This window comes from Talpa occidentalis, unplaced genomic scaffold, assembly GCF_014898055.3.
Source record: "Talpa occidentalis isolate TD23 unplaced genomic scaffold, MPIMG_talOcc4v2.1 talOcc4.16, whole genome shotgun sequence".
NCBI classification, from domain to species: domain Eukaryota; kingdom Metazoa; phylum Chordata; class Mammalia; order Eulipotyphla; family Talpidae; genus Talpa; species Talpa occidentalis.
In genome coordinates this window covers 26,601,146-26,627,024 of record NW_023601653.1, presented here as the reverse complement: position 1 = coordinate 26,627,024, position 25,879 = coordinate 26,601,146, and the positions used below count along the sequence as shown (strand labels likewise).

The window sequence follows — 25,879 nt, the reverse complement described above, 5'->3', positions numbered from 1 at the left end:
ATGTAACAATGTTTAAATTTTTTAAATATAAGAAACCACATTTTAATGTGCCCTCTAATTTGTAATAGATGCTTAAATGGGTCTAATCAGTTATGCATTAATGAGTAGGAAATGACTTAATGTGGAATCTTTTGGTATCATATAAACTAAGTGTCCCATTTCTCCCATGATTAATATTTTTACATATAAACTATCTTTCATTTTCATTTTTGGTTACATATTCATGCCACCTATATTTTATTTTATTTTATTTTTTTAAACATTTTTATTTTATTATTTTTTTTAAGATTTATTTATTTATTTATTTATACAAGCACTGGGTACAGTCAGAAGCGCAGGAGGGTGAGAGAATTCACCAGAGCCAGAGCGGGGAACAGAACAGGCAGACAGACGGAGGACACTGCTGAAGGGAGCAGCGGGCGTGGCAGGAGAGGTCTGCGTGCCATGTGGGACCCTCACCAGCAGCCAGGGATCGAACTGGCACTGCAGAAGCTGTGGGCAGCTTTGCAGCCCAATGCTCAACCACTGCGCCACCAGGGAGGCCCCATGTCACCTATATTTTAAAGTTAAAAATATTGATTATTACTAATTAATTACAATGAAGATTTCTTTCTTTCTTATTATCTACACTGCCATATGCCATTCTCCTAAGGAGAATGTAATCTTTGTAGTTCACCAAATTACTCAGTTTGGAATGATCTAAATGTAATTTATCTATACTATTGCTCTTCTTTCTCCAGTGAAAACATAGTTGACAATCTAAACCAGTTCTTTGAAGTGACGCCATGTTACTGAGTGAAGAATTTTGTTTATATAACAATTGTATTGGTGATCATTAACAGAGGTCTCTCTTATACCAAGCACTGTTTGAAGTTTAGAGTGGTAACTTAATAAACCTAACCAACCTATAAGAGGAAGTTCTATTTTTTTACCCTCATCATACAGTTTAGGATACTGAGGCACAAAGAATTAAGTAACTTGTTCAACTTGAGGCCAAATTTCCAGAGCTCATAGTCTAAACTTCTACATCTTACACTTTCCCCCATGGGTTACAAAGCAATTAAAATATAGATTTATATTTAATATAATGTAATCTGTGTACAACATGGCATATATTTCTAAATTTTAGTTGGTGTCTTATAAATTGCAAACTAAGCTGAATCTATAGAAGACTTGGTACTAATTATTTTGAAAAATGTACTATTGACTATTCTTACCTTTGGATGATATAAAAATGTTAACTCTTCTAAGTCACTAAGAATATTGGGTGTTCATAAGCTACCTCTCTGTTATTATGGCATTTGACCAGAGATCTAAAAAGAGTGAGGGCGTAAGGCTTGAGGATATCTGAGAAGAGAATACTGTCAAAGGAACAAAGAAAGTACTTGTTTGGGAAAAAGATTGCAAACAGTTAGTACAGCCAAAGTAGAATGAGCTGTGGAAGGAAAGATAACAGATGAATTTCTAAAAGTCTTAGAAGAAAAGAAATCACAAAGGGCCTTAGAAACTATCCCATGGGCTTTGGAGATATTATTTTAATGAGAAGCCAACAAACATTTAAACCAAATATTACATGATCTGACTTTATGTGTGTCACAAACTTTGGTCAAGGTGTTAGTTTTGAAAGGGTGGTAAGAACTGGTTAGATGCTATATAAATTATTAAGATAAATCCTATAAGATGACTCTTTGTTTTTGACATTTAAAAGTGGGAGCTGGGGGCCTCACCGGTGGCGCAGCGGTTGAGCGCTGGGTTGCGAAGCTGCCCGCGGCCTCTGCAGCACTGGTTCGATCCCCGGCTGCTCCCTGGCCACCGGAGGAGGGTCCCACATGGCACACAGACCTCTCCTGCCGCCTGCTGCTCCCCTCAGCAGTGTACTTGGGTCCTTCTGCCTGCTCTGCTCCCCACTCTGGCTCTGGTGAACTCTCTCACCCTCCCAAGCTTCTGACTATACCCAGTGCTTGCATGTATCAATCAATCAATCAATCAATCAATAAATCTTTAAAAAATAAAATAAATAAATAAATAAATAAAAGTGGGAGCAGAAGTAGTCATTATTTGATATAGAATAAAACTTGGGGAGATTTGTAGGGGATGATACAGAAGATCAGAAGTCCAATTTTTTAATTTGTTATGCTTTAAATCTCTATTCAACATACAAGTAGATATGTCAAATATTTAGTGGAATACACGGATCTGAATTTCAGGGAAGTGGTTTTGGAGATGCAAGTTTTTCAGTTATAGGTGTCTAAACTACACTTAAGCTGTGAAAAAGGTTGGGTGAATTCCTCCCTGGGAGTAACTGGAGGCCCACAGAAATGGTTCCTCCAACACTGACTTGACCTTATCAGTTCCAATCAGCTTTATTCCCTCTGCTCTTCACCCATTTGCATGATCACAACCTGGATCCTTTTATTAACACCTGGAAATATTTTGGTCCTGAAATGCTTAAATCAAGCATCCCCACTCTCTCACCACAATCTTCTATCCTTTATACACCCACTGCAGCTATTTTTAAAATGTATTGACCCTTAAATCCTCTGCTTTCTCTTCATCAATCACTTTCTAACTTCAGTTCCCAATTGGCTGAGACTTTATGATATCCGTGTGAACATTCTCAATTATCTTACTGATTTGACCTCCTCTAGGAAAGGTGTGACAGTATAGCAACCTAAAATCAAAATGGCTATAGGCGTTCTTCCCTGACACACACGAACTACAGAGCACTCTCAGAATAAAAAGAAGCCACACCTTTGAATCATTTATATCCACCACAAATTCACTGCCCATAAAAAGTAGACATCTAACACTTTCCACTTATTCATCTATGGTTTACATAGTTCTCTTACAATCTGTAACAGCTAGATAAATCTGCTCTATATTTCGGAAATACCTTATACAATTACCTCTCTTGCCTTTTTAGCTAATTAGCTCATTTTATGTTGAGGAAAATTAGAAGTAATTCAATAGAAACTCTCTCAACATAAAAATTTATCTAAACATCCATCTTTTATTTTTACCCTCATTTCACATTTGATGAGACACTCCTCTCTCGCTACAGCATGCCCTGGAGTCTATTCTTGTCTGCTTATCTAGTGCTCTGTCAATTAAATCTCTACATGCTCTCCATATGTTTCAACAGACTAAATTTTCTTTCCTTAAAATAATTGTCTCTCCATTATTAAATGATGTGAGATTTTCATGGCTAAGAGAGAGGAGGGAGGAAGAAAGGGTCAAAGAGGGCATAAGGAATAGTGATGAAGAAATAAGGGAAGTAGATTGTTCAATTCTAATTTAATATATATCTTTCAGAACAATTTTTTCTAAAGGGAAATTCAAAAGGAAAAAAAAAGAATTACTGATCACATTGGGAAATATGATATGACAACTTTCTTGAGAATAATTGTGTAAAAAATAAAATTTTCTCACTATTGTCATAATGAAACTCCGAAATTATTTTATATAGCTATTGAGTATGATTCTTATATTCCATTTAATTTTTAGGCTACTGAAAAATTGATCCTATCCAAATTACTCCACTAAGATTACTCTCCTTGAGATAATTTTATATGCTTGATCTTCTTGTTGCTAAATACAATGAGCACTATGTTCTTGAATTCTCAACACCATGAAATTGACAATAACCATTTTCCCCACCCTCCTTAGCCTTGGTATTTATTATTCCCCACACTTTTTATAGTACTTCAAAGCACTAATCTCTATTTTATCTTTTTGTGAAGCAAACTCTTCCTCTAATCATCCTCCTTTTCCTCTCAGCTTTACTTAAATGTTTTTCTTCCTCAGGACTTTTCTTCCAAATGCTCCATTTTTCTCAGTATACATTGCTTTGGTAATCTCATCAACTCTTGTAATTTCAATTACCTATTCTACATGACCAAATCAATGGTTATAATTAAGATCTTTAAATTAGGAGATCACTTGTGTATTCCCAACTCATTCAGCTCAATTCAACTTGTTGAAAACCAAATTGATCATACCGCCTTAAAAATGTGCTACCTCATAGGTTTCTGGTAAGGTGCTTTCATTCACTCAATTGGCTTTTTAGTCTCATTTTCTTCTTTCCAAACAACTATCTATTTTTGTGTATTCACCATGTTTCTTATTTCCCATCAATCAGTTCATTCCTCTCCAATTTCACTCGCATTCTATACATAAAAATTGCGTAGTGTTTGTTCACTTTCTCCTGAGATAATATCCTCATTTTCATTGATAATAAAGTAAGGAAGACAAAATGAAAGTAAGTTACCATTATAATTGGTATCATCTCTCCTTTAGATGACTACAAGACCCTTTTTACAGATCTCCTTGCTTTAGTCTTTTCTCTAAATCACTCTTGAACTAGAGCCCCCCCCAAAAAAATGTGTTTCCCAGGAAGAAGTCTTATAAGGTGACTCTCTTGTCTAAAGACTTTAATCATTTTTTATGGCATTTATGTAGTACAGAGTGCAAATTCCTTATGTGAAATTTTTCATGTTTTGCCCTGACTTAAATTTCTGGCCTTCTTATTTTAACTGAAGTAACATTGCATTCAAACTCAAAATATGCATTAATTGGTGCCCTACGAGGAGTTGCACAAACCATTTCATAAAAAACACTAGCAATCATTTTACTCTCAATGTTACTAATAATTATATGTTTCAGATGTGCATGACAGAGAATCAACCTACCTATATGCTACATTAAATTCACCACTAAATGTCTAATTCTATCCCACTACCAATTCCCATCCACCAACTCATTTCATCCTCTAGCCACACAAATACAGATACTACTTTCTCCACTTAAAATACCATACCTCACTTGGCAAACTTCAACTCATCCTGTTTATGGGGTTAGATATTATTCTAATTATCTTCCTTGACTCTTTAGCTCTTTCATTCCTTCTAATTGGATTATGTGATACTCTAACTTTCATTCCATCCTATAATTATATCATTTTTTTTCCTAACCTGGCTACTCAACTATATTGTAAGATTCTGAAATGAGAAACTGTATATTGTTTACCATTGCATCTCCACAATTTAACCAAATGACTAGCACATAGTGTACACTCAAATATATAAACTGAATTCTGAACAAATAAGTAGGAGATTCAAAGTAAGTAATATAGCAGTATAAGGTTCAGGTTGAAATAAATTAAATTGACTTACAATTTTGATTCACATTTTGTTACTCTTATCTTTTGAAGCAAGTAAGTAAGTGACATTTTTGGATAATAAAAATAGTATGTTTGGGGGACTTTTAAAGTTTAAGACCATTTACAATTTGAAAAATATATAACCTGGTCTAAACAGCACCCTCAAGACATTGAATTTGTTTTGAATTCTGTGGAATGTTTATCCAAATTGCTAAAACCATCAGGAAGACCATTAAAATGGAAACAGAAAGTACAAAAATACGAAATGTACATTTCTGATTTCTCAGTGGGGAAAAAATTAACAGAACTGGAGTGTTCAGGACAGTACGCACATGAAACCCAAAAGATATGGATTATATGGGTATTCTCTTATTCACTACACTTTAGAAATAAAAAGAACCATTAGCATTTGGATAAAAGGAAACTTAAAACAATTAAAAGCACTAAGTTGCATGGGAAGCAAATGTATTACTCAAGGTTGCAAATATGAAGAAAAGCAAGGAAGGTGCAGAATAGTCCCAGTAACATTTTCACTCTAAGGTTTTTTTTTTTTAAGGTTTATTTATTTATTTATACAAGCACTGGGTACAGTCAGAAGCACGGGAGGGTGAGAGAATTCACCAGAGCGGGGGAACAGAACAGGCAGAACAACGAAATACACCACCAGGGCTCAGGGGAGGCCCTCACTGTAAGTTCTTAATTGACTCTAAATATTGCCATATTTGCACAGGAGACCAGTGAAAGTTAAGAGTTCTATATGTTCAGGAATGTGTCTCATGCAGTATAGGGTTTGGCCCACATTACACTTGATAAGATATTATCCATATTGACCTTTAAAAGGAATCAGAAAAAACAAAACTAAAATCTACGCAATAACCAGAAAATTTCTTTCTTTTTTTTTTTTTAAATTTATTTATTTATTTATACAAGCACTGGGTACAGTCAGCAGTGCAGGAGGGTGAGAGAATTCACCAGAACCAGAGCAGGGAACAGAACAGGCAGACTGATGAAATACACTGCTGAGGGGAGCAGCGGGCATGGCAAGAGAGTTCTGAGCACCATGTGGGACCCTCACCAGCAGCTGGGGATTGAACCGGTGCTGCAGAGGTTGCAGGCAGCTTCGCAACCCAGCGCTCAACCCCTGCGCCACCAGGGGAGGTCCCCAGAAAATTTCTTAAACCAGATGACAAAGATAACCCCCCTCACTGTTTATGGTCAACTGCTTGAGTCTGTGTCACTAAAGAACAGAAGTGCAAACTTTTGGTTTGTAACTTCTGTGACAAAGGTGAGCAAGTAAATCCCACCGTGAATTTACATAGCCTGCACTCTGGGATAAAACTTGGCTCCAGGACAACATCTCTATGTCACTGCTTCATGGATTCAATATGATTCCACATGGACCTAAATCCCCACAGTTCTCCAGTACAGTTACAGCAGGTATAGCAGCGTAAGAGCGTTCATGCTTTGTATCTCCCTTTCTCAGTACCCAAAACACTTATAACTATCTGAAGATGCTTAGACCTTGCCCTGGCCTTCCTAAAGTTTGTCTAACTACTTTATTACTTGGGGCATACCTGACCCCTTACATTTCTCACATTTTAACAGTTTAATATCTAAAATTTAAAACACTAAGGCAAATGGTATATTACAAGTACTATTTAACATAAAAATATTTTATCCTTTAGGTTCTAATTATCTATTTTCTTTCCCTGTTTCATATGTAAAAACAAACTATTTTTGCTTTTATACTGGAGATTAATCTGTGCTCGAATTTTATTACATAAACTATATGCCTTATGTAGCAGATCTCTGATTCAAAGAAAGTTTTAAGTTAATAAATATAGCATTTTTCTCAATCATAAGAGTTTATTTTTAAGGTAACACTATGGTGAGAAAAATCTGAAAGTTCTATTTGCTGCAGCAATTAATTTGCAGCTTCTGAATTAAAAAATATGCCTCTTGAAAATACTTTTCAGAGGAAGCCACTATAAAACTTCTTGAATTGCCCCTGAAAATCACTGATGAGGAAGTCTCTATTTCACTATTAGCAGTGAAAGGGAGAATTCTTGAATTTTCATAAAACATACTTAACACATTTATCATTAATGATATTAATGCAAAGTGTGTTCCTGTAGTTCTTCAAATATTCTTACCAGATATGCACATATATTTATAATAGCATTTGAAAAATTGAGCCAACCTTTTAGTATATGCTTACTATTTGAAATAACAGATTTCCCTTTTTTCCTAATGCTTTTGTAATAATACATACAAAATTATGATATATGTAATAATAATTTGTCACACAGAAAAAATATAATTTTCTAAAATATCATTTACATTTAAAAGAGATATGTGAGATTTCTATTATACTGGTAAAGAAGATACTTCAGAGTTAAGCATCCTTATGAGTGACCACTCATTAGCACTTTATATATTCTGCTCAATAAGTGAAAAATTACAGAACCTTGAATTTCTTACCAATTAAAATTTCATGATAGAATGGATTTAGTGATCATTTTAAACATTATATGAAAGTCGTAACTTGAATAAATAGTATTTAGATGATCTACAACAAGGACATTTTTTAAAGAAAAGAAAAATAATAAAACCTTCACATAGATTTAGGTTATGGATAATTTAATCTGAATTTTGGTTTTCTAACTTTGAGGCAAAAACAACAGCTTCATTCAAAGTTTTATATTTAAATGACTGAATTAACCCCAGATATTATTACCATTTCACTTTCATACTTAGACTACTTTATATAAGGTTTATTGAGGACTAAAAATGATTTTACTCCACAGCTCCTAGTAATATGTTCCAGATAGCTTTGCAATAAAAAGGAAGACACTACATGCATGTGTACTGGCAACCCCCCAGATTTCCTAAGCTCTTATGAATACTTTTTAAATTAATTTACTATTTCCCACTATGAAAAGAAAGCACAATCACTGAATTTCAGAAAATGTAGGTAGCAATATAAAACACCCATCATCATGGTAAAGAACAACTAAGAAAGAACCTCTATCTTCATAGTATCATAAATTGTGCCCCCCCAACTCCCCTCCCCCACACACAACTACATTTAGCAACTGGAAATGAAGTTAACAAAGTTTGCCTTCAAGATAACATCTTTCCTTTTTGTGACCTTTTCCTTATTTAACAACAAGGTTTAATGCTCTCTCAATCTTCCATGTTTAGAAACATGCTTTCTTAAAATGAAGTGATAAACTAACTTATTTTAACCAGTAAACAATGGGTAAGGATTTATCAGCACTTGCAGGAGGGGTGTTAAGTTTTATTTTAAATAAAAAACAATCCTTTTACAAAATTAACAAATCTCTAATTGTAGGACTGTTGTAGCAATCAGTGAAGAGGTAAGGGAAACATTTGGAAGGAAATGGATTTATATTCCTAAAAAAAGTTGAACATTATATACAAACACCACATAAGGCAACTGGGTGAAAGTATATCACAGAAGCTGTCACCTACAGATGGAACTGGCCATAAATCCTGCCACAGTATACTTGCTGGCCTTATGCTGCAAAGTAATAGGCTCAGGGGATAAATATAAGCAGCGAAAGACAAAAATAAATTTTCCCACATAAATTCAGACAGTGAACATAAAAGGATGAGCTACAATATATCGTTTAGCCTACTTTAGGTACAATTTAATGAAGATTAGATAATATCATGAGCTTCATGAGAGTGAAACAGGACATAAGGATTATAACTGAAAGTGGTTTAATGTAACTATGTTCTTCACCTACATGTCTAGATAAAGTGTAGCTAAAAATTTAAAACATTGGGGTCTGTGTGTTTCATATTAAATCTTACAGTGCTAAATACAAAGTAAACAGGGATAAGCACTTATGCATTGACTAGTTGTTAAAATAAATTGAGTCGTATTATTGTAGATATACAGCATGAACTTGTGTTGGTACCTCAAGCGTGAAATCATTTGATATCACAGAATGTTAGTGTTTTCTGAAATTAGATATCACAGCAAGGATTAAGATGTTCCAATACTAGACTATAAATCTCCCTTTCCTTTTTTTTTTACATTTAAAATGATAATCATTTAAAACTTTAGAACATTTTCTCTAATTTTCTAGAAGATTCCTGATTATAGAAAAGAAACAATATCAAGAAGCAATATGATGATAAAATAGGCTGGCAAAATTATTTTTCTCAGAAAGTATAAAATATTTTGCAACCTAACCTAAATCATACATTCATACTCAGAATGGTAGTCGAGGGTTTTAAATTTTATAATTTTTGTGTATCCCATAGTTAAGACATAAAGTTTTTACATATTCTAATGAGGCTTTTATTTCCACTTTTAGTGTCAATATATGGCGATTAATTTCATGAGTTATTCAACCATTTTAAAGCACCACATAACACTTCAAAGCAAGTTCATACTTTCCTACTAGTTACTGAATTAACTACAAATTTCAAAAAGTAACATATATGATAAATTATATACAAGTAAAAGTCTGAAAATCTGGTGTGTACAGAATTCAATTAGTCAACAATTAAATTTAATGAAGAATCTAACTTACCGGTGGATCAGCCCCCTTAGAACCAGTCAGTCCTCCTAGGGATTCGATATCCTGAAAAGAGGAGAGGTTTTGTTGTAAAATGCTCTCGATAGCATGGAGAAATCCCCAGTCCCACAGTGTAACATTTTCCCTCCAAATCTGTGCAATCACAAGAAAAATATGTATGAGCAGAGTGTAATTATTCTTAAAATAGAAAATTGCTTAGGTGGGAAAGCAGTTCCTTAAGGAGCTGAAGTGAGGGGAAAACAAAAGAAAAAAGAAAATTTAAGAAAACTACAATATAATATTTGCAATAATATTAATCACATGGAAAAAGGTTTAATGTGCAAAATGTCTGATTATATATAGTCTCCTCTATTACTATAAAAGGGAGATGGACGTATAGAGTGATAAGGATAAATTAGCTATTTTTAATATATAAAAATCAATTTTTATCTTGAAGGAGCAACCACAGATCATGCCAGAAATATGTTTATTATTGTTTAAATGAAGAAATAGGTGATACTGACAAACAAGAACATAAGCCCCAGATATAGGGTGAATGACAGCTTAGCCTCACCAATTCTAGGACTTGCTACCAGGGTTGCTAATTATATGACTTTTTCAAAAGCTAAAATTATAGATTTTTAAATGAAATAACCAAAGTTTCAAAGGTTTGCAACTGATGAAAAGTTTAAATCACCCTTGTATATAATAAAAAAACTCAAAAACTGCATTCAAAAGACATTAGGTAGGAGTTGAGTGCTACAATGAAGAGAAACAGTTTTTGCTAAAGATTTTCTTGTGATGGGGCCTCCCTGGTAAAGGCTCAGTGCTACCACTGCAAATGGCCTGAGTAGAATACCCCTGCCAGGGAGCTGACCCACATGGCTCAGCAGACCACCCCTTGCCTGCTGCTCCCCTCAGCAGTGTATTTCAGTCAATCTGCCTGCTCTGTTCCCCACTCCCTCTCTGGTGAATCCTCTCACCCCCCACACCTCTTGCCTGCACTCCAGTTCTACGACACATAAATAAAATCTATTAAAAAGAAGAAAGTTAATCTAGTTACAGAGAGCAACTGTGTAAAAAACAACAAAAAAAAAAGATTTCCTTGTGATGCTGGCCACTTCTCATCTCTTTGCTTCTAGTTGAAAGAATAGGGATGAGCAATGTGGGGAATATAGCTGCAATAAGAAATTAAAGATGAGGGCCTCCCAGGTGGCGCAGCGGTAGAGCGCTGGGTTGCGAAGCTGCCCGCGGCCTCTGCAGCGCCGGTTCAATCCCCGGCTGCTCCCCGGCCACCGGAGGAGGGTCCCACATGGTGCACAGACCTCTCCTGCCGCCCGCTGCTCCCCTCAGCAGTGTACTTCGGTCCTTCTGCCTGCTCTGCTCCCCGCTCTGGCTCTGGTGAATTCTCTCACCCTCCCACGCTTCTGACTGTACCCAGTGCATGTATAAACAAAACAAACAAGCAAACAAATAAATAAAGAAAAACATGCCTCTATTAAAAAAAAAAAAAAAAAAAAAAAAAAGAAATTAAAGATGAGCGATAACTGAATCAATATTGAAGGAGGAAAATATAAATATCTATCATTAGAGAAACAGCCAACATGTTGGTATAATTAAGAGACAAATGTTACAAACTCATTGGGGACTTAATCACATCACTATTTCCCTGGTATCTTAACGGAGAATTCTAACAATCATGAGACTTAAATGAGCCTGGGAAGGAAACATTAAAGACAGGGCAGGGGAGGAGGAAGGGATGATAGGATGAAAATTTCCATCGGAAGACGTTGACTTTGAACAGGAACTCAATGGGTAATGAATTTCTACATGCATATTTTATTAAGGACCATAAATGATAAGGTAACCACAAAAATACTTGCCAGGAAAATTACTGTCTTCTTTGTAATGGATTCATTGTATGTTTTAGTTTCTTCTTACCCAGCATCCCTTTGAGGAACTACTACTTCCCCATTTTAGCTACAAAGCTACAAAAATTGCTTAAACTCTTGAAGGAACCTACCAGAAAATTAAGGCTACATAGATTCTAGAATATAAATGGTCAGAGTATTCAATGCTGTCATTTAAACAATGTTTGAAACTAGATGTTCTATCTATCTGCAACTTTTAGATCAGTTTCTTGCTTTCAAAAACTAAAACATCTAGCTTAATACATCTTCATTGTGTATTTAAAATACCCTCCCACTACAACCTACTGAAATTCTTTATTCCAACACTAAACACAACATAAACCATCAACTCAGTTTAAACATTTGATCCCACATGTTCTTTACAATGAAGCCATCTAAATATATTGTGTTCTTATATAATAAAAGTAAAACATAAAGCATTTATTGATATTTGTATAAATAAAATTGGCAAACAAAATTAACATTCCTTTAGAATCCAAAGATAAAATATGATCTTAAAAATATTTTAGAATTTTGCAAAATGAGCTGACAACATTAGGGAGCAAGAAGGCTGAAATATCAGATTAAAGGAAATAAAATACACAGTCCATTGTGCTGTTTGAAAATACTCCTATTATGGCCATGGCAAAAAAACAAAGTTTTATTCATATGAAAGGTAATTTGCAAGTACATTTAAGATGAAAAAAAGTGATGGCAGGGCCTCCCTGATGGCACAATGGGTTAAGTCTCAGCACTATGAAGCTATCAGCAGCCTCTGCAGCAGGAGTTCGATTCCCAGTCAGAGAGCTGACCCAGTCAGATGGCACAGCAGACCTCTCATGTCTCACTTGCTGCTCCCTTCAGCAGTGTATTTCAGTCAGTCTGCCTGTTCTACTCCCCACTGTGTCTCTGGTGAACCCTCTCACTCTCCCAACCTCACATCTCTGGCCAGTACTCCAGTTCTTGTATGCATAAATAAGTAAATCTTAAAAAAAAAGAAAGTGATGGCAAATACATTTGAGTTAAATGTATAGGTACATGGATATATAAACTGTATTAACAATACATAGGTACATTAAATTATATTAATAAAATTTTGGATGGTCTTATGAGAGAGGCAATGGAGAAACTGATACAGAGAAAAGGTATTTTAGAAAGTTAGCAAATGCATTTCATAATAGTCATGGTCTTGAGAAAAATAAAGCAAAAACAGAATTGAAACGATGAATGGAAAAAATCATTGATGTTTACGGTTTTAACTTGTTGCATTAGAGCGAGATTCTAAACAGAGCACAGATGTACACTCATAATTTAAAAACAATTGTTGAGCATATGTTCTGTTCTGAGTACAAATTGAAAAAGAATATCCCACTTGGACAGATACCCAAGCTAACAGGACATATCTATCACTGACGGAGAAAGAAAATTTTCAGGTGTAAATAATGAGCATAAATGTGCATGAAAGCATTTATACTGTAAAATTAATAGATGAAATATATAAATCTTTGAGGAACCTAAACTTAATGAAAAGTGACTCAATCTTTTTGACGGTTGTTGAATATTTTACCTTTTACAAAATAAAGCTGAAATCCTTGGCAACTGTCTTTTTTGTATAGACAACAAAAGGGGACATCAAAAAGTAAACTCACTGATTTTCTAGAAAGTTTAGATTGTTGCAATAATGTTACTTGCTTTATTAAAACATCCAAAACCCTTCAATTTTTTACTAGGTTATAAAATACATTTAGTCACATTATATAGGAAATTCAGTTTTATCTAGCAGCTAATATTTACTACTTACTAAACATTTACTATATGCCAGGAACTCTTTAGATGGTTTAAATATTTTAATCTTTCAATAGTCTTATAAGTTATTTATTTTCTTACCTAAGAGGTCAAATCTATCCATAAGCATACATTTATTAACAAGTAGGGTTACAAAATACATTTGCAGGATTCTAAACCTATATTGTTTGATGTCAATTTTAGGGGGACAGCTTCAACCCAGGCATTTGAGCAACCTTATACTTATCCACATGGGCCATGTAAGCAGGAGTAACCTACAGATTGTCCTGTGTCTCGGTGGTATGTCCTTTGAGTCTCCCAGGAATTTCACAAGGTGGGCTGTCTTAGAAGAGTTTCTACATAGCTGCTTCTCATTCTCCTCCTTGATATCAGTGAGGCATGGACTTTCCATATTATTTCTTCCTAGCTAAGACCTGTCTTCAGACTTTAAAACCATTTATGTATTACATGGAACTGGCTGCTCCCCAAGAGAACAGCCTGTCACTCTTTTTTGTCATCTGGCTCACCCAGTTCTGTATTGTCCTGACAGACTAGTGACCAGAGCCAGAACTACAGCAAGGCAAATGAAGAATTTAAGGAGGCACTCATTCTGGGTGTCACATAAATGCTAACCCTACTCTTATATGATGCTCAGAGTGAGCGCCTCCTTAAATTCTGTGCCCTTAGATTTCTATAAGAGTGGGGTTGACAGCTGTATAATCCTGAGAGTAAGTGACTCAAACTGTGCTCTAGATACCTGACTTTTCTCACCCTAGTCCTGGTCCTTCTAGGAACATGAAGAGCAAACACCATGTTTATGCTGTGTAGGTAATAAACCTTTTAATCCATTTGGGATCACTGTTTCCCTTCCAGTGTAATCCACAGAAATATGGCTGATCAACCTGGCACTGGCCCACATACTGTTGCTCAGGGACTCCTTGTTTAGTACCAGTATCACATAACTTCCATTAGAAGGGTTGCTATCATCTACAAAGACAAAATAAACTAGGATTTATTAATGAGATATTAAATTTTATTTCTTAAAAATATTATTTAGGGGCCTCCCCGGTGGCACAGCAGGTTGAGTGCAGCACTGTGAAGTGGTCTGCAGTCTCTGCTGCACAGGTTCAATTCCGGGCTGGCCAGCGAGATTCCCACATGGCGTGGCAGACCTCTCCTGCCTTGTCCGCTCTCCCCTTAGCAGTGTACTTTGGTCCTTCTGCCTGTTCTGCTCCCTGCTCTGTCTCTGGTGAATTCTCTCACCCTCCCGTGTCTCTGGCCTATACCCCAGTGTTTGTATAAATAAATAAAATCTTTAAAAAAAATAAAATAAATATTATTCAGGAAATTAAAGTTTCCTCCTCCCTCTCCAAGGTGTTAAATACCTAAGTGTGGTTATTAGCCCCTCCTTGACAAAAGCTGTATAATGACATTCTTTTAAAGTCAGAAAGCCCTGTTCCTGGGATAGACACCTGGTATGCCAAGACTGGCTCAGGAATCCGAAGTCTTACGGTTTGAGAAGGCTGAGGTGCCTGTGGAGTGAGGCAGTCAGTGTCAGACCGCTGAGTGAGATTTGAGAGCTACTTAGAAACTGAGTATAATACTAGTGTAGGTTCAAAGTAAGTTTCTTGGGCCTCCCTGGTGGCGCAGCGGTTGAGCACTGGGCTGCAAAGCTGCCCGCAGCCTCTGCAGCGCCGGTTCGATCCCAGGCCGCCAGTGAAGGTCCCACATGGGGCGACAGACCTCTCCTGCCGCCCGCTGCTCCCCTCAGCAGTATATTTCGTCAGTCTGTCTGTTCTGCTCCCCGCTCTGGCTCTGGTGCATTCTCTCACCCTCCCGTGCTTCTGACTGTACCCAGTGCTTGTATAAATAAATAAATCTTTTTTTAAAAAAAGCAAGCTCCTTATTTGAACTGCACTGATGCTATTGGCTATCCAATTACATCCCTTCCTTGTGGTTTCTGCTCCAAGGGTTGACATATTTATCTTGTGACAGACATTTTGAATGATGGAACTATACAGATTAGCCTTGTGGTTTTCAATGCAAGTCATTTAGTCCAGATGTTGTAAGTCTTGCTTCCTCTGAGTGGAGGTAGAAAAAGGATGATATTGGATTTGAGGTCTCCCTCAGGGTTATTTTTAGATCCTTATTTTTATCCCTGAAGAGTAAAATCAAGCAGCTATTGCCAAGGAAAAGATGTTCAAATAGTTGGGATATCAAATACACCAAAATATGAAAAAAATAAAATTCCAGTCAACTGAATCCAATATTTCACATGCCATAACATCCAGAATATCTTAAAACCTGATAACGTTAATTTCAAGTTTACTCTTCTAAAAGGTCACTTTCTATAATATAAAATTACTTCAAATGTCATAATAAGCTTTATCAACAGCTATGAGTATTTTAAAATTTCAGTTGTGTGAATATTTGTAATTTGAAACAATTTTAGAAACACGTTGGGTCAAAATGATTATATTTCAGTACAAAATACTTTGTAGTACATTAAAAATTCTATCAAAAATATATCCATACAGTGAAATCAATATTAAATACTAAAAAATATCACTCATTTGTATTGAATTACTCTATTTAAATCTTGTTTCAAGGTCTTCAAAAATATTTGGTGAGGTATTTTACATTTGTAGAAAAGTTCACATAATTCAATGCAATGGTGTTTGCACGACATATCTTCAATATATGCACAAAAGATATTCAAAATATCAAAATCAAGCATTTCTCTCCTATTTTTATAGACAAATTTCTCAAAACATCCCTAATTTCCCTAACTTCCCATTATTTCTTGATGCAGATTTCTGTCCCTATTACATCACTGCAACTCCTCTTATCAAGATTGTAAATGATAACCAGTTCACCAAATCTGTCAATGTTTCACCATTATTTTCTTGATCTTGAAATCATATTTGACATCCTCCTTGAAATACATTTTTCCTGATAGTTTTTGTTTATTTTACCACTGATTTTATTTAGTATCATGACTTTAAACACTATGTATGATGATGAGCTCTGAATATATACCTTCAGATTCAACTTATCTTCTGAGATGACACTGTATACTTGGATTACTCTCCACTTGGATTACTATAGCTATCTATAAAAATGTTACTAACTTTAAAAATATAAAATCAAACTTGATTTCCACCTCAATTCCTCCACTAATTCAGGTTCCTGTACCATCATCTCTTATTTTGATATCACCATTCACAGAGTTTCCAATGCTCAAACCCATCAGCAAATCCTGTTAATTCTCTCTCCAAATTATGGCTAGAATTTGATTATTATTTACCACCTACACATCTGTCATCTTACTCCATTATATCCATAATACTTTTCCTTTGGAATAAATAAGTAGCTTCCTCTCTGTTGCCCCTGCAACTTTCCTTGTCTCCCTTCTCTCCATATATTCTTCACAAGAGTCAGAAATGCCCATTCAAAATACAAGTTAAAGCACACTATTCTCCTGATCCAAACTATCCACTAGTTTCCCATAAATCTTAGGATTAAAAAAAAAAAAAAGCAAAACATCACCAAGTCCTGCAATGCCTTGTGGGGATCTGTCGTTGGCCATCTCTTTGATTCAGTCATTTGCCATTGATCTTTCTCAATCCACCCCAGTTACATTGGCCCCGTGGTTTTCCTAAAAGCAGTCTACAGATGGCTCCTCTCTCAGGGTGTCTGCACATGCTTTTCCTGCTGCTTAATGTTCATTCCCTAGATATGCTCTTAGTTAATACAATCATTTTGTTCATATAAATATGCATGAAACTGAAATTTTATCAGCACTTCATAGAAACCTTCCCTAACTGTATAAATCACTGAAGATTCCACCTTTTGATAAACTCAAAAAAACTACAGAATAGTATTTTAAAAAGGCATACTTTAGGGCCTCCCCTGGTGGCGCAGTGGTTGAGCACTTTGCTGTGAGGCTGCCCGCAGCCTCTGCAGCACAGGTTCATTCCCTGGCCACCGGCGAGGGTCCCACCAAAAAAAAAAAAAAAAAACAAAACGGCATACTTTATAGAGGTATAGATGGTTTAATGGATGTAGAAAAATGGTGACTTGCAACAGCTGGAAGTAATAAGCACATCGAGCCTAAAGAAGTAAGGTAAAAGAACAGTGTTGTCAAGAGTCCAGAAAGAGGTGAACACAACTCATCAGTCTCTAAAATATCCTGCCACATAGTGGGAGCTCAATAAATACTTTTGGATGAATGAACAAATGACTGAATAAAGCATCTGATACCATTTTTACACATTAAAAAGCTGAGGTTTTGAAAGCATGGCTCAAGGAGATAGTGTATGTACAACAAATCTTTAGAGAATGCCTGAATCGACAAGCTAATGAATGACTTGTCCAGGATCACACAGTTGGCAAATGCTAGAAAGAAGCTTTGAAATCTCAGCAGTTATACCTTCAAGGCCTGTGTCCTTTCTATTCCATTATATATCATTAATGAGACATCCTTCTGAAGGAAAATGCACTTGTTCGGGATTATCTGCAGGCAGTAAATTTCTATTTGTCTAAGGGTTTTTAGTTCATAATAAGGAAAAGGTACAAATGATTTAATATAAAACAAATATTACATTAAACTGATCTTCTAGTAAAATACTGCCAATACTTCAAATTAAAGACCTGATACCTAAGTCATTATACAATGAATAAATCAGTGCTTGAAGAATTATCTAACATATGTGCTTAGCATTAATAAATGGTTTAAGTAAACTTAAAATCAATAATGTTTATCTTTTTGTAGCAGGTTATGTAGGTTCACAACACTTGAAATGGGTAACAGTCAGACAACAAAATTTCTCTTAGAAATCATTCACATAAGGCCTAATGGAAAAAATCTTTCACCGCAGAACACCAGTTCCTTGAGGCAAGCATCCAAATAATAAAGCTGAGTTTGTTAATGAGGCATCTTCCTCCTCTACCAGACTTAAGCTGTTAGTGTTTCCTTGGCAACTTTACAGGGTAAATTTTCTGGGAAGCAGAATAGAGGCAGGAAATGCAACCAATTTTATAAATCTTCTTTCCTATGGAAGCCAGAAGAAGCCCTTTTAGTATTTCTTTAAAGTTAAAAAAAAAAAAGTAAAATATCTACACATTTACTTTGAGTATATTCCAAACCAAATCTGAATTTTGCTTGAGTCATACAATCAATCTTTCAAAAAAGAATGATGGAGCATCTGTTGTAACTGAGGCCTTGGGCTGAAAGCACTGTGATGAATAAGTCAAGGTCACAGCTTTCAAAGGGGATCAGAGTATTGTAGAGTCAGAATGACAAGGACAATTCAGTTAAAAACATATTTTACATATAATAGATGCAAGGCACAACACCAAGTCTGAGTATGGAATCCAGAGAATCTGACAAGCTCTCTTACTTCAAGGATCTTTCATTCTAAAAATATGTTAATCTTCACAACAATATGAAAGAGCATTCTGAGAAATGAGGTGTTAAAATTATAACAGATAGGAGTTTTAGGGTTAAATTTTATTGGGTAAAAATAGTTTGAGTGTTTCCTGCAGCCAAAGTGGGTTTTTGTTTTTTGAATATATACTGGGTAAGTTTGCCCTAGAGCTTGGCTGGGTAATAATATTAATAATCATTGAGAATTTATTGTACCAGACCATGCTAAGAGTACTACTGCCTCATTGAACAGCATCCTAGCTCTTCTGGGTGTTATTATTTCTATCATTTTTAATATGATGTAATGGGAGCTCAATAATTTAAATGATTTGACAATGGCCATACAGCTATTACGGGTTCAAATGTATCTAGACAGACTGACTCCAGATGTGACAATTTTTAACATTAATGTCTCTTGAATAATGGGAGGTATAAAAATGGCGAAGGCTTCTTGGCATGCCACACAGACTAGGTACAAAGAATACTTGTTCAATATTTGTGGAAGGATTAAATGAAATTGCAAGCAGAATTATTTTAAGGTGAGGCTAATATTTTCAAATTTGGAAAAAGGACATCTTTGACCATAGATAAGAAAGTTACTGCCATTGGATTTAGGGAAAAAAGTAAAATTCCAAGAAATTTTGTTATATATTACTAATATGAAAATATATTCCTCAAATTCAAACGTAAACATAAAATCAGATATGTATCAAAACCACAGTTGTATCAGTTGTTGCGTAGAACAGGGTATCCGAAGGATGTGCCAAGACATTACAAGTTCTGTCTTTCCAGGGAAAACCCTCTTTGAATCAATCTAAGAACACTAACTTTATGAATATTTTATGCTGCTTTTTTTCCTGTCTATTCCCGTCCATATGGTTGAGTTGATGAAGGGAACCTTTTGCTAAATCCTGACTCAGTCTCAGTCAGCTTCTCTTTGCCAACTTTTACACACTGATGCATCCTTGTTATCTCAAACTCAATTTGTCCAAAATCAGACATCATCTCTCTCCTCTTCTGCCATTATTAGAGCCAAATGCCTCCCATCCAATTTCATCCCCCACAGTCAGTCACCCAATTTAGATTTCTGGAACTCAATAGAGGTTTCCTTCACTCTGTACCCATATATCAAACAAGTCAATTTTTCCTTCTAAATGTCTGCTCTGCTCAATCTATCCCTTCTTTCAATTACTACATTAAGTACCTTCATTCAAAGCCTCATTTACTTTTCTCCCAACCCTGTCTTTCTCCACAGTAGTGTCTTTTTTGAGTTCCTTTTTCTCATCCCTTATGTTATCTCTTCTTCAGAGAAGTGGTTCTCAAAGTATGGTCTGAGGTCCAGCAGCATCAAAATCACATGGGAATGTGGTAGAACTGCATTTTCTTGGACCTTATCCCAGTGCTGCTGAATCAGAAACTGCCTGTTTCACCAGTTCTCTTAGTGATTCTGATGTTAAAGATCAGAAACCACAGCTCCAGAGTGATGCATCTCAAATGTCAATACATACAGGTGACTCCTGTACTCAAATTCCTAATGAGGCCTCTAATTCTTAAGAAGAAAAAATATTATGCATCTTTATACATGAGGTCTTTAATTTTACAGCGTTAGACTATTTTTCTCATGTCGCCTTTTACTACTTCCCCCCAAAAAACTTTTCACTCTCTCATAATGAGCCCTGCATTTCCCTTATTTGCCAATTTATTTTTTGTATTATTTTTACTGAGATAACAGTGTTTGACAACATTGTGTTTAATCCAGAGATATAGGTTTACACCTCTTCAGATGTATGTCACGACACCACACCCACCAGCAAGGCACCGGTGAGTCTCCACTACAGGCCAGTGGACCCTATTCCCCTATTTGGCTGCCAACCTCTTGCTCTCTCTCTCTGGTTATGCAAACTGATTTTTTGCTTCTGAGCTCTGTGCCACAGATCTTTCTGCCTAGAAAGCCATCCCCTTTGTCTGGATAAATCTTACTTACCCTTTGAGACTCAACAGAGGCATCACCTCCTCTCAGGAGACATTTCTGGGTCTCTCAGGCTAAGGTAATGGTTCTGCTTTTACTTCCACAGCACCTTGCACTTAACTCTATCATAACCTCACCGTCCCATTGCATAACTGTCATTTTATGGATTTGTCTTTACCATTCATTGAGGGCTAATTCAGCTGAGTACCATACTTACAATACAGCCTCACAAGTTATCACAAAGTACAACCAATAAATGTAAAAAGAACTTGACAAATTAATGTTGAATTTAGCTTCACGTAGAATCCTCCTACAAGGAAAGGATGAGCCAACTGGCTGACATTAGCTCTAGGGACCACTTTGAAATATGCATTATCCTCTATTAATAGATTTACATTCTGGTTATATATTGGTTTGGTTATTATAGTCAGTCATTGAGAAACTGATTATCTTTGAGTTTACTGCAGATATTAAACTTGTGATGGCAAGACTGATGATCAGATATTTTTGTTAACCACAATAGAGGTACTGCCAGAGAGGTTGCCAGCAGCACTTCAATTTGGCTTCAAGTCTGTAAAATGTAGCACACCTGCAAGTGCCAATATCTTAGTGTCCAAGAAAACAGTTTCAAATCAGGCTTCACCACTTAATAATGGTGATTTTGGGCAAATGGTTTTATGTTCCTTGTGTAAAATAAGAAAATAAATGTTTTTAGTACTGATTTTTATAGGATTTCATAATATCATGATGGCTATGCAAAGTTTTGTATTACTAACTTATACTAAAGAATCAATATCAGTTATTAACACCCTGGGGTAATGCACATGCACAGATTTTATATGTGCAAAATAAAAATGGGCTATGGACAGATTATACAATAACATATGTTGAAACAGATGCAATAAAATATTTGTTCCTAAAACCCAGAGATAGATTACTTTTGGATGTAAATCTCCATTTGATTTCCAGTACGTCTAGTCCTTAAAAGATAAGCAATCTTAAGTGTCAGATTTTACCTTCTCAATTACCCCTATAATTTCCATGCCTTTCTATAGCTTCAGTTTTTATAAATTTTTCATCAATGTCCTTTTAATATATTTAATTTTTATTATTCCTTGTAAAAATGGAGCAATCTGTTTGCTATGGATTAAGAATGATTTGTTGGATAAAATTCATAACATGATCTCACATACAATTTACCTCTCCTTAAGTGTGTGCTACCTGACATCACATATTTATGTCCTATTGAGGTTAGCTTTAAATCTGTTGGAAATGTGCTATAGCAGCTTCAGGATAATCCAACAATGAAGAAAATACATCAATATTAAAATGCTAGCTACATATAATTTATGGGAGATTTACCTATCTGCCTTTGTTGGTTCAGAGTCAGAGGCTCAATTATTGTGATCTTAATTCATGATTAAACCTTCAATTATATGATGCTTGATCTGCCTCTATCTGACACAAAAGTACAAGTAAATAACTAGGAACAAATACAATACTTACCCTTTAAAAAAACAGGTTTTGTTTTTAACTCAGTAAATAATAGTCTAGAATATTTACTATTAAAAAACCCAGATATTATTCTGTCTGAGGTTATTTTTTTAGAAGAAAGAATAAAGTAATGTCTGTCATTTCCAACTGTTATTATCTTCAGTTCCTTTGACTACACTGCCTTAAGACCATTTATAATTTTGGTTTATAAATAGATGCAAGAAAGAATTGCTTATGAACTGAAAAGAAAAGCAGAGTTACTAGTTTATAAATATGTAGTAAGTAGGTATTTCTAAAAAAAGTATTTAACATATATATTTTATGATAAATAAAATAACAGCCATGTGGAGATTGGATAGAACAGAGAGGAGAGATGAGAACTTGATAAAACAGCAATTGGTTGCAATTTTTTCCCAAAATGTTTAAATTTAAATCTAAGAGATAACAATGGCTATTTTCTTTAGGAAAAATTTCATTAAGTTCTAAATCACACGAAGTAAATTTCAAATTCATTTCCTACTTCTTTCTTTTTGAAATAATGAATGATGATTATACTGGTAACCAGAAATAGCCATAGGACATATGATTTCTCTGCTTTTGTTCTAGGCAGCTCCATGTTAATTGATATCACCACAATTTTGATATGAATCAATGTTTGCAGTATCAATGTGATATTCTCAAATTTCTATTAAATGAATGGTAATGAAACTGACTGAATCAGAGTATAAAATGAACTGATGCTATGTACTAAACTAATTGAGACTAATGCATAATGCAAATCTTTCAATCTGGAAATTCAGAGTCAATGACACAATGTCCTAAGTACAGTCTTGTTTTCCTCTATTCATCTAATCACGTTCTGAAAAAAAAAAAAAAGGCCCAAACCAAGCTTCCAAGTTTATAATACACTTTCATTTACTGAGATTAATTTAGAGTACTTTGTATTCAGATCTCTTCTTCCCTTAATATTTCTGGAACATATTTTTCTCTTTATTATTCCTCCTAAATGTAACTGAGAGCATTCAAATGAGCACAGTAGGTAAGAATTCTAAAGTGCATAAAATGCTAAGTCTACTGAGATTAGTGCAGTGGTAAAGAAATTTGAATAGTTTTCTTAAAACCACCCAGACAGAAAATGCAGATAGTTCTTAGTTTGCATGTTACATTGTTAACCAAAACCAGAGATTATAAGAACACTGTCCTGGCTTTGCATGGCTCTGCAATAATTCAGTAACTTGTAAAGCATGGACATATGTGAGTTTTGGTTCAGCGAGTACCATACAAAATAAGGGCTGCCTGTAGTAGATCAATCTTTAGTCATTTGCCTACAGAATCCCCAATTCTGGGTTGTGAATCCTGAATGTATAATGTAACTATATATAACCCAATATTAAAACTGGGCACTTTCTCAATTTTAGCTCGGCTCAAAAACCAAGAACAATGGTACTATGACAAGAATCCTTCTATCATCAAGCAAAGAGCCCAACAGGACATGCTAAAATATTGCGAAAAAAAAAAAAAAATTCTACCAGAATTGTCATCTTCTCTTAATGGGGACATTATTGGGTAGGAAAATTCTTTTTTTTTAGTAGCTTATTATAATAAGAACATTTAATATGGGATCTAACCTCAGCAAAATTTTAAGTGAACAGTAGTATATTAACAAGAGTCACAATGCTGTACAGCACATCTCTAGCACTTACTCATTTTCTATAACTGAAACTCTATACCTATTGGTCCACAAGTCCCTTTTTCCCCCTCTCCACAACCCTGAGACTCACAATTCTACTCTTTGCTTCTAGATTTTGACTGTTATAGATGCTTTATATAAAGGGAATCATAAAGAATTTGCCCTTCTGAGTCTCATTTATTTCGCTTAGCATAATGTCATCAAGATTTGTTCATATTACACATGAGAGAAATTCTGTCTTTTTTAAGACTGTATAACATTCCAGTGTGTGTATGTGGGCACATGTGTGTATACACATATACCAACTTCTCTTTATCCATTAACTTACCAATGAATGTACATTTTAAGTTTGTTTGACACTTTGGCAATTGTGGGTAAAGTTGCAATTTACAAAGGACCGCTAATATCTCTCTGAGATTCTGATTTCAATTATTTAGGATAAATACCTGGAAGTTGGACTTCTGAATAATACAACAGCTGTATTTTATATTTAGAGGAACCTCCATACTATTTTCTATAGTGGCTGCCCTATTTGCATAATCACCAACAGTGCATAAGGATCCATTTTTTTTTTCATATTCTCACCAACATTTGTAGTCTTTTTGTGTACAGTACAGAATCTTTGCTTTTCAGGATGTTTGGCATCTTTAGCCAAGGGCACCAAAGCCCTGTCTCTGCCTCGTATGCTTTAACCCCATCACACACACACACACACACACACACACACACACACACACACACACACACACATTCTTGAGGACCAGATTTGGGCTACAGAGGACAGAATGCATTTTGAAAGATAGTTCCCCCAAGAGGAATACCTAGAAGGATTAAGAAGAACTACAAAGACAATTTCTACTACTTTTATAACAAATTACTGCCATAAAATTACTTTGTGTCTTAAAACATCACAAATTTATTCTTTTATAATAATGGAGGTCAGAAGTCTAAAAATCAAGTTGTTGGCAAGACCATGTTCCTTCTAGAGACTTCAGAAAAGAATCCATTTCCTCACATTTTCCATTTTCTAGAGGCTACCTGCACTTTCGCTCACTGTCCCATTCACCACCTTCAAAGAATATGACTCCAGTCTCTGGCTCCACCTTCACATCTTTTTCTGACCCTAAATCTCTTACCTGCCTCTTTTAATGACCCTGACAATTGCATTGTACCCACCCAGGTAATTCAAAACAATTCTGCTGTCTCACAAACCTTCAACACACTTCAAAGTCACTTTTACCATGCAACATTACATATGCACAAGATCATGGACATCTGAGGATCAATATTCATCCTACCACAGGAGAATTAATACGTAAATCAGAGTAGCCCTGGCTTGAATCACAGAAACTATAAGGATTCATCATTCAAAACAAACACTTTCATAACCAGCCTAGCAAGGAGTGACCTCTCCATTCACTGAATTTTTATTATACTTATTTTTATAAACATATCGCCTAATATTATCATTCTATATGCTTCCTTCTATATAAATTCTTACTCCCTTAGCATAGATTTAGCTACACTTTTTGTTTAATAGGCACTCAATAAAAATGCTTATTCAAAAATCCCCAAAAGTCAGATAGAAGAATGTTTGGAGTAGACATTTGTATGTACGGTTTAAAGCCAAGTGGAGGCAAGGACTTTTTAATACCTCTGTAATAAAGAATCTGCTTTCAGATTCTAGCACCTGCATTTTTTTAATATTTTATTTTATATAATGCTTACATCATTTTTCATTTTTGAACAATGTATGCATTTTCATTTTGGTTATATTCCCCATACAATTGCACCCCCCTTATTTTGACCCTAATCCTTCCTCTCCCCGCCTGTCCCCGCTCCATTGTGTGTCTCTGGTTTATAGTTGCTTGTTGATTTTGATTTTTACTTTG

General features: G+C 35.2%; 1 protein-coding gene across 5 annotated transcripts in view; it reads right to left on the bottom strand.

Moving 5' to 3' along the window:
• Positions 1 to 25,879, bottom strand: part of PPFIA2 (PTPRF interacting protein alpha 2) — a 359,412-nt gene that overhangs the window by 278,284 nt on the left and 55,249 nt on the right. For all 5 annotated transcript variants that reach the window (XM_054696184.1, XM_054696186.1, XM_054696183.1 and 2 more), the window contains exon 3: positions 9,727 to 9,777. In XM_054696184.1, the coding sequence (XP_054552159.1) occupies positions 9,727 to 9,777 (51 nt within the window). The remainder of the gene's footprint in view (positions 1 to 9,726; positions 9,778 to 25,879) is intronic.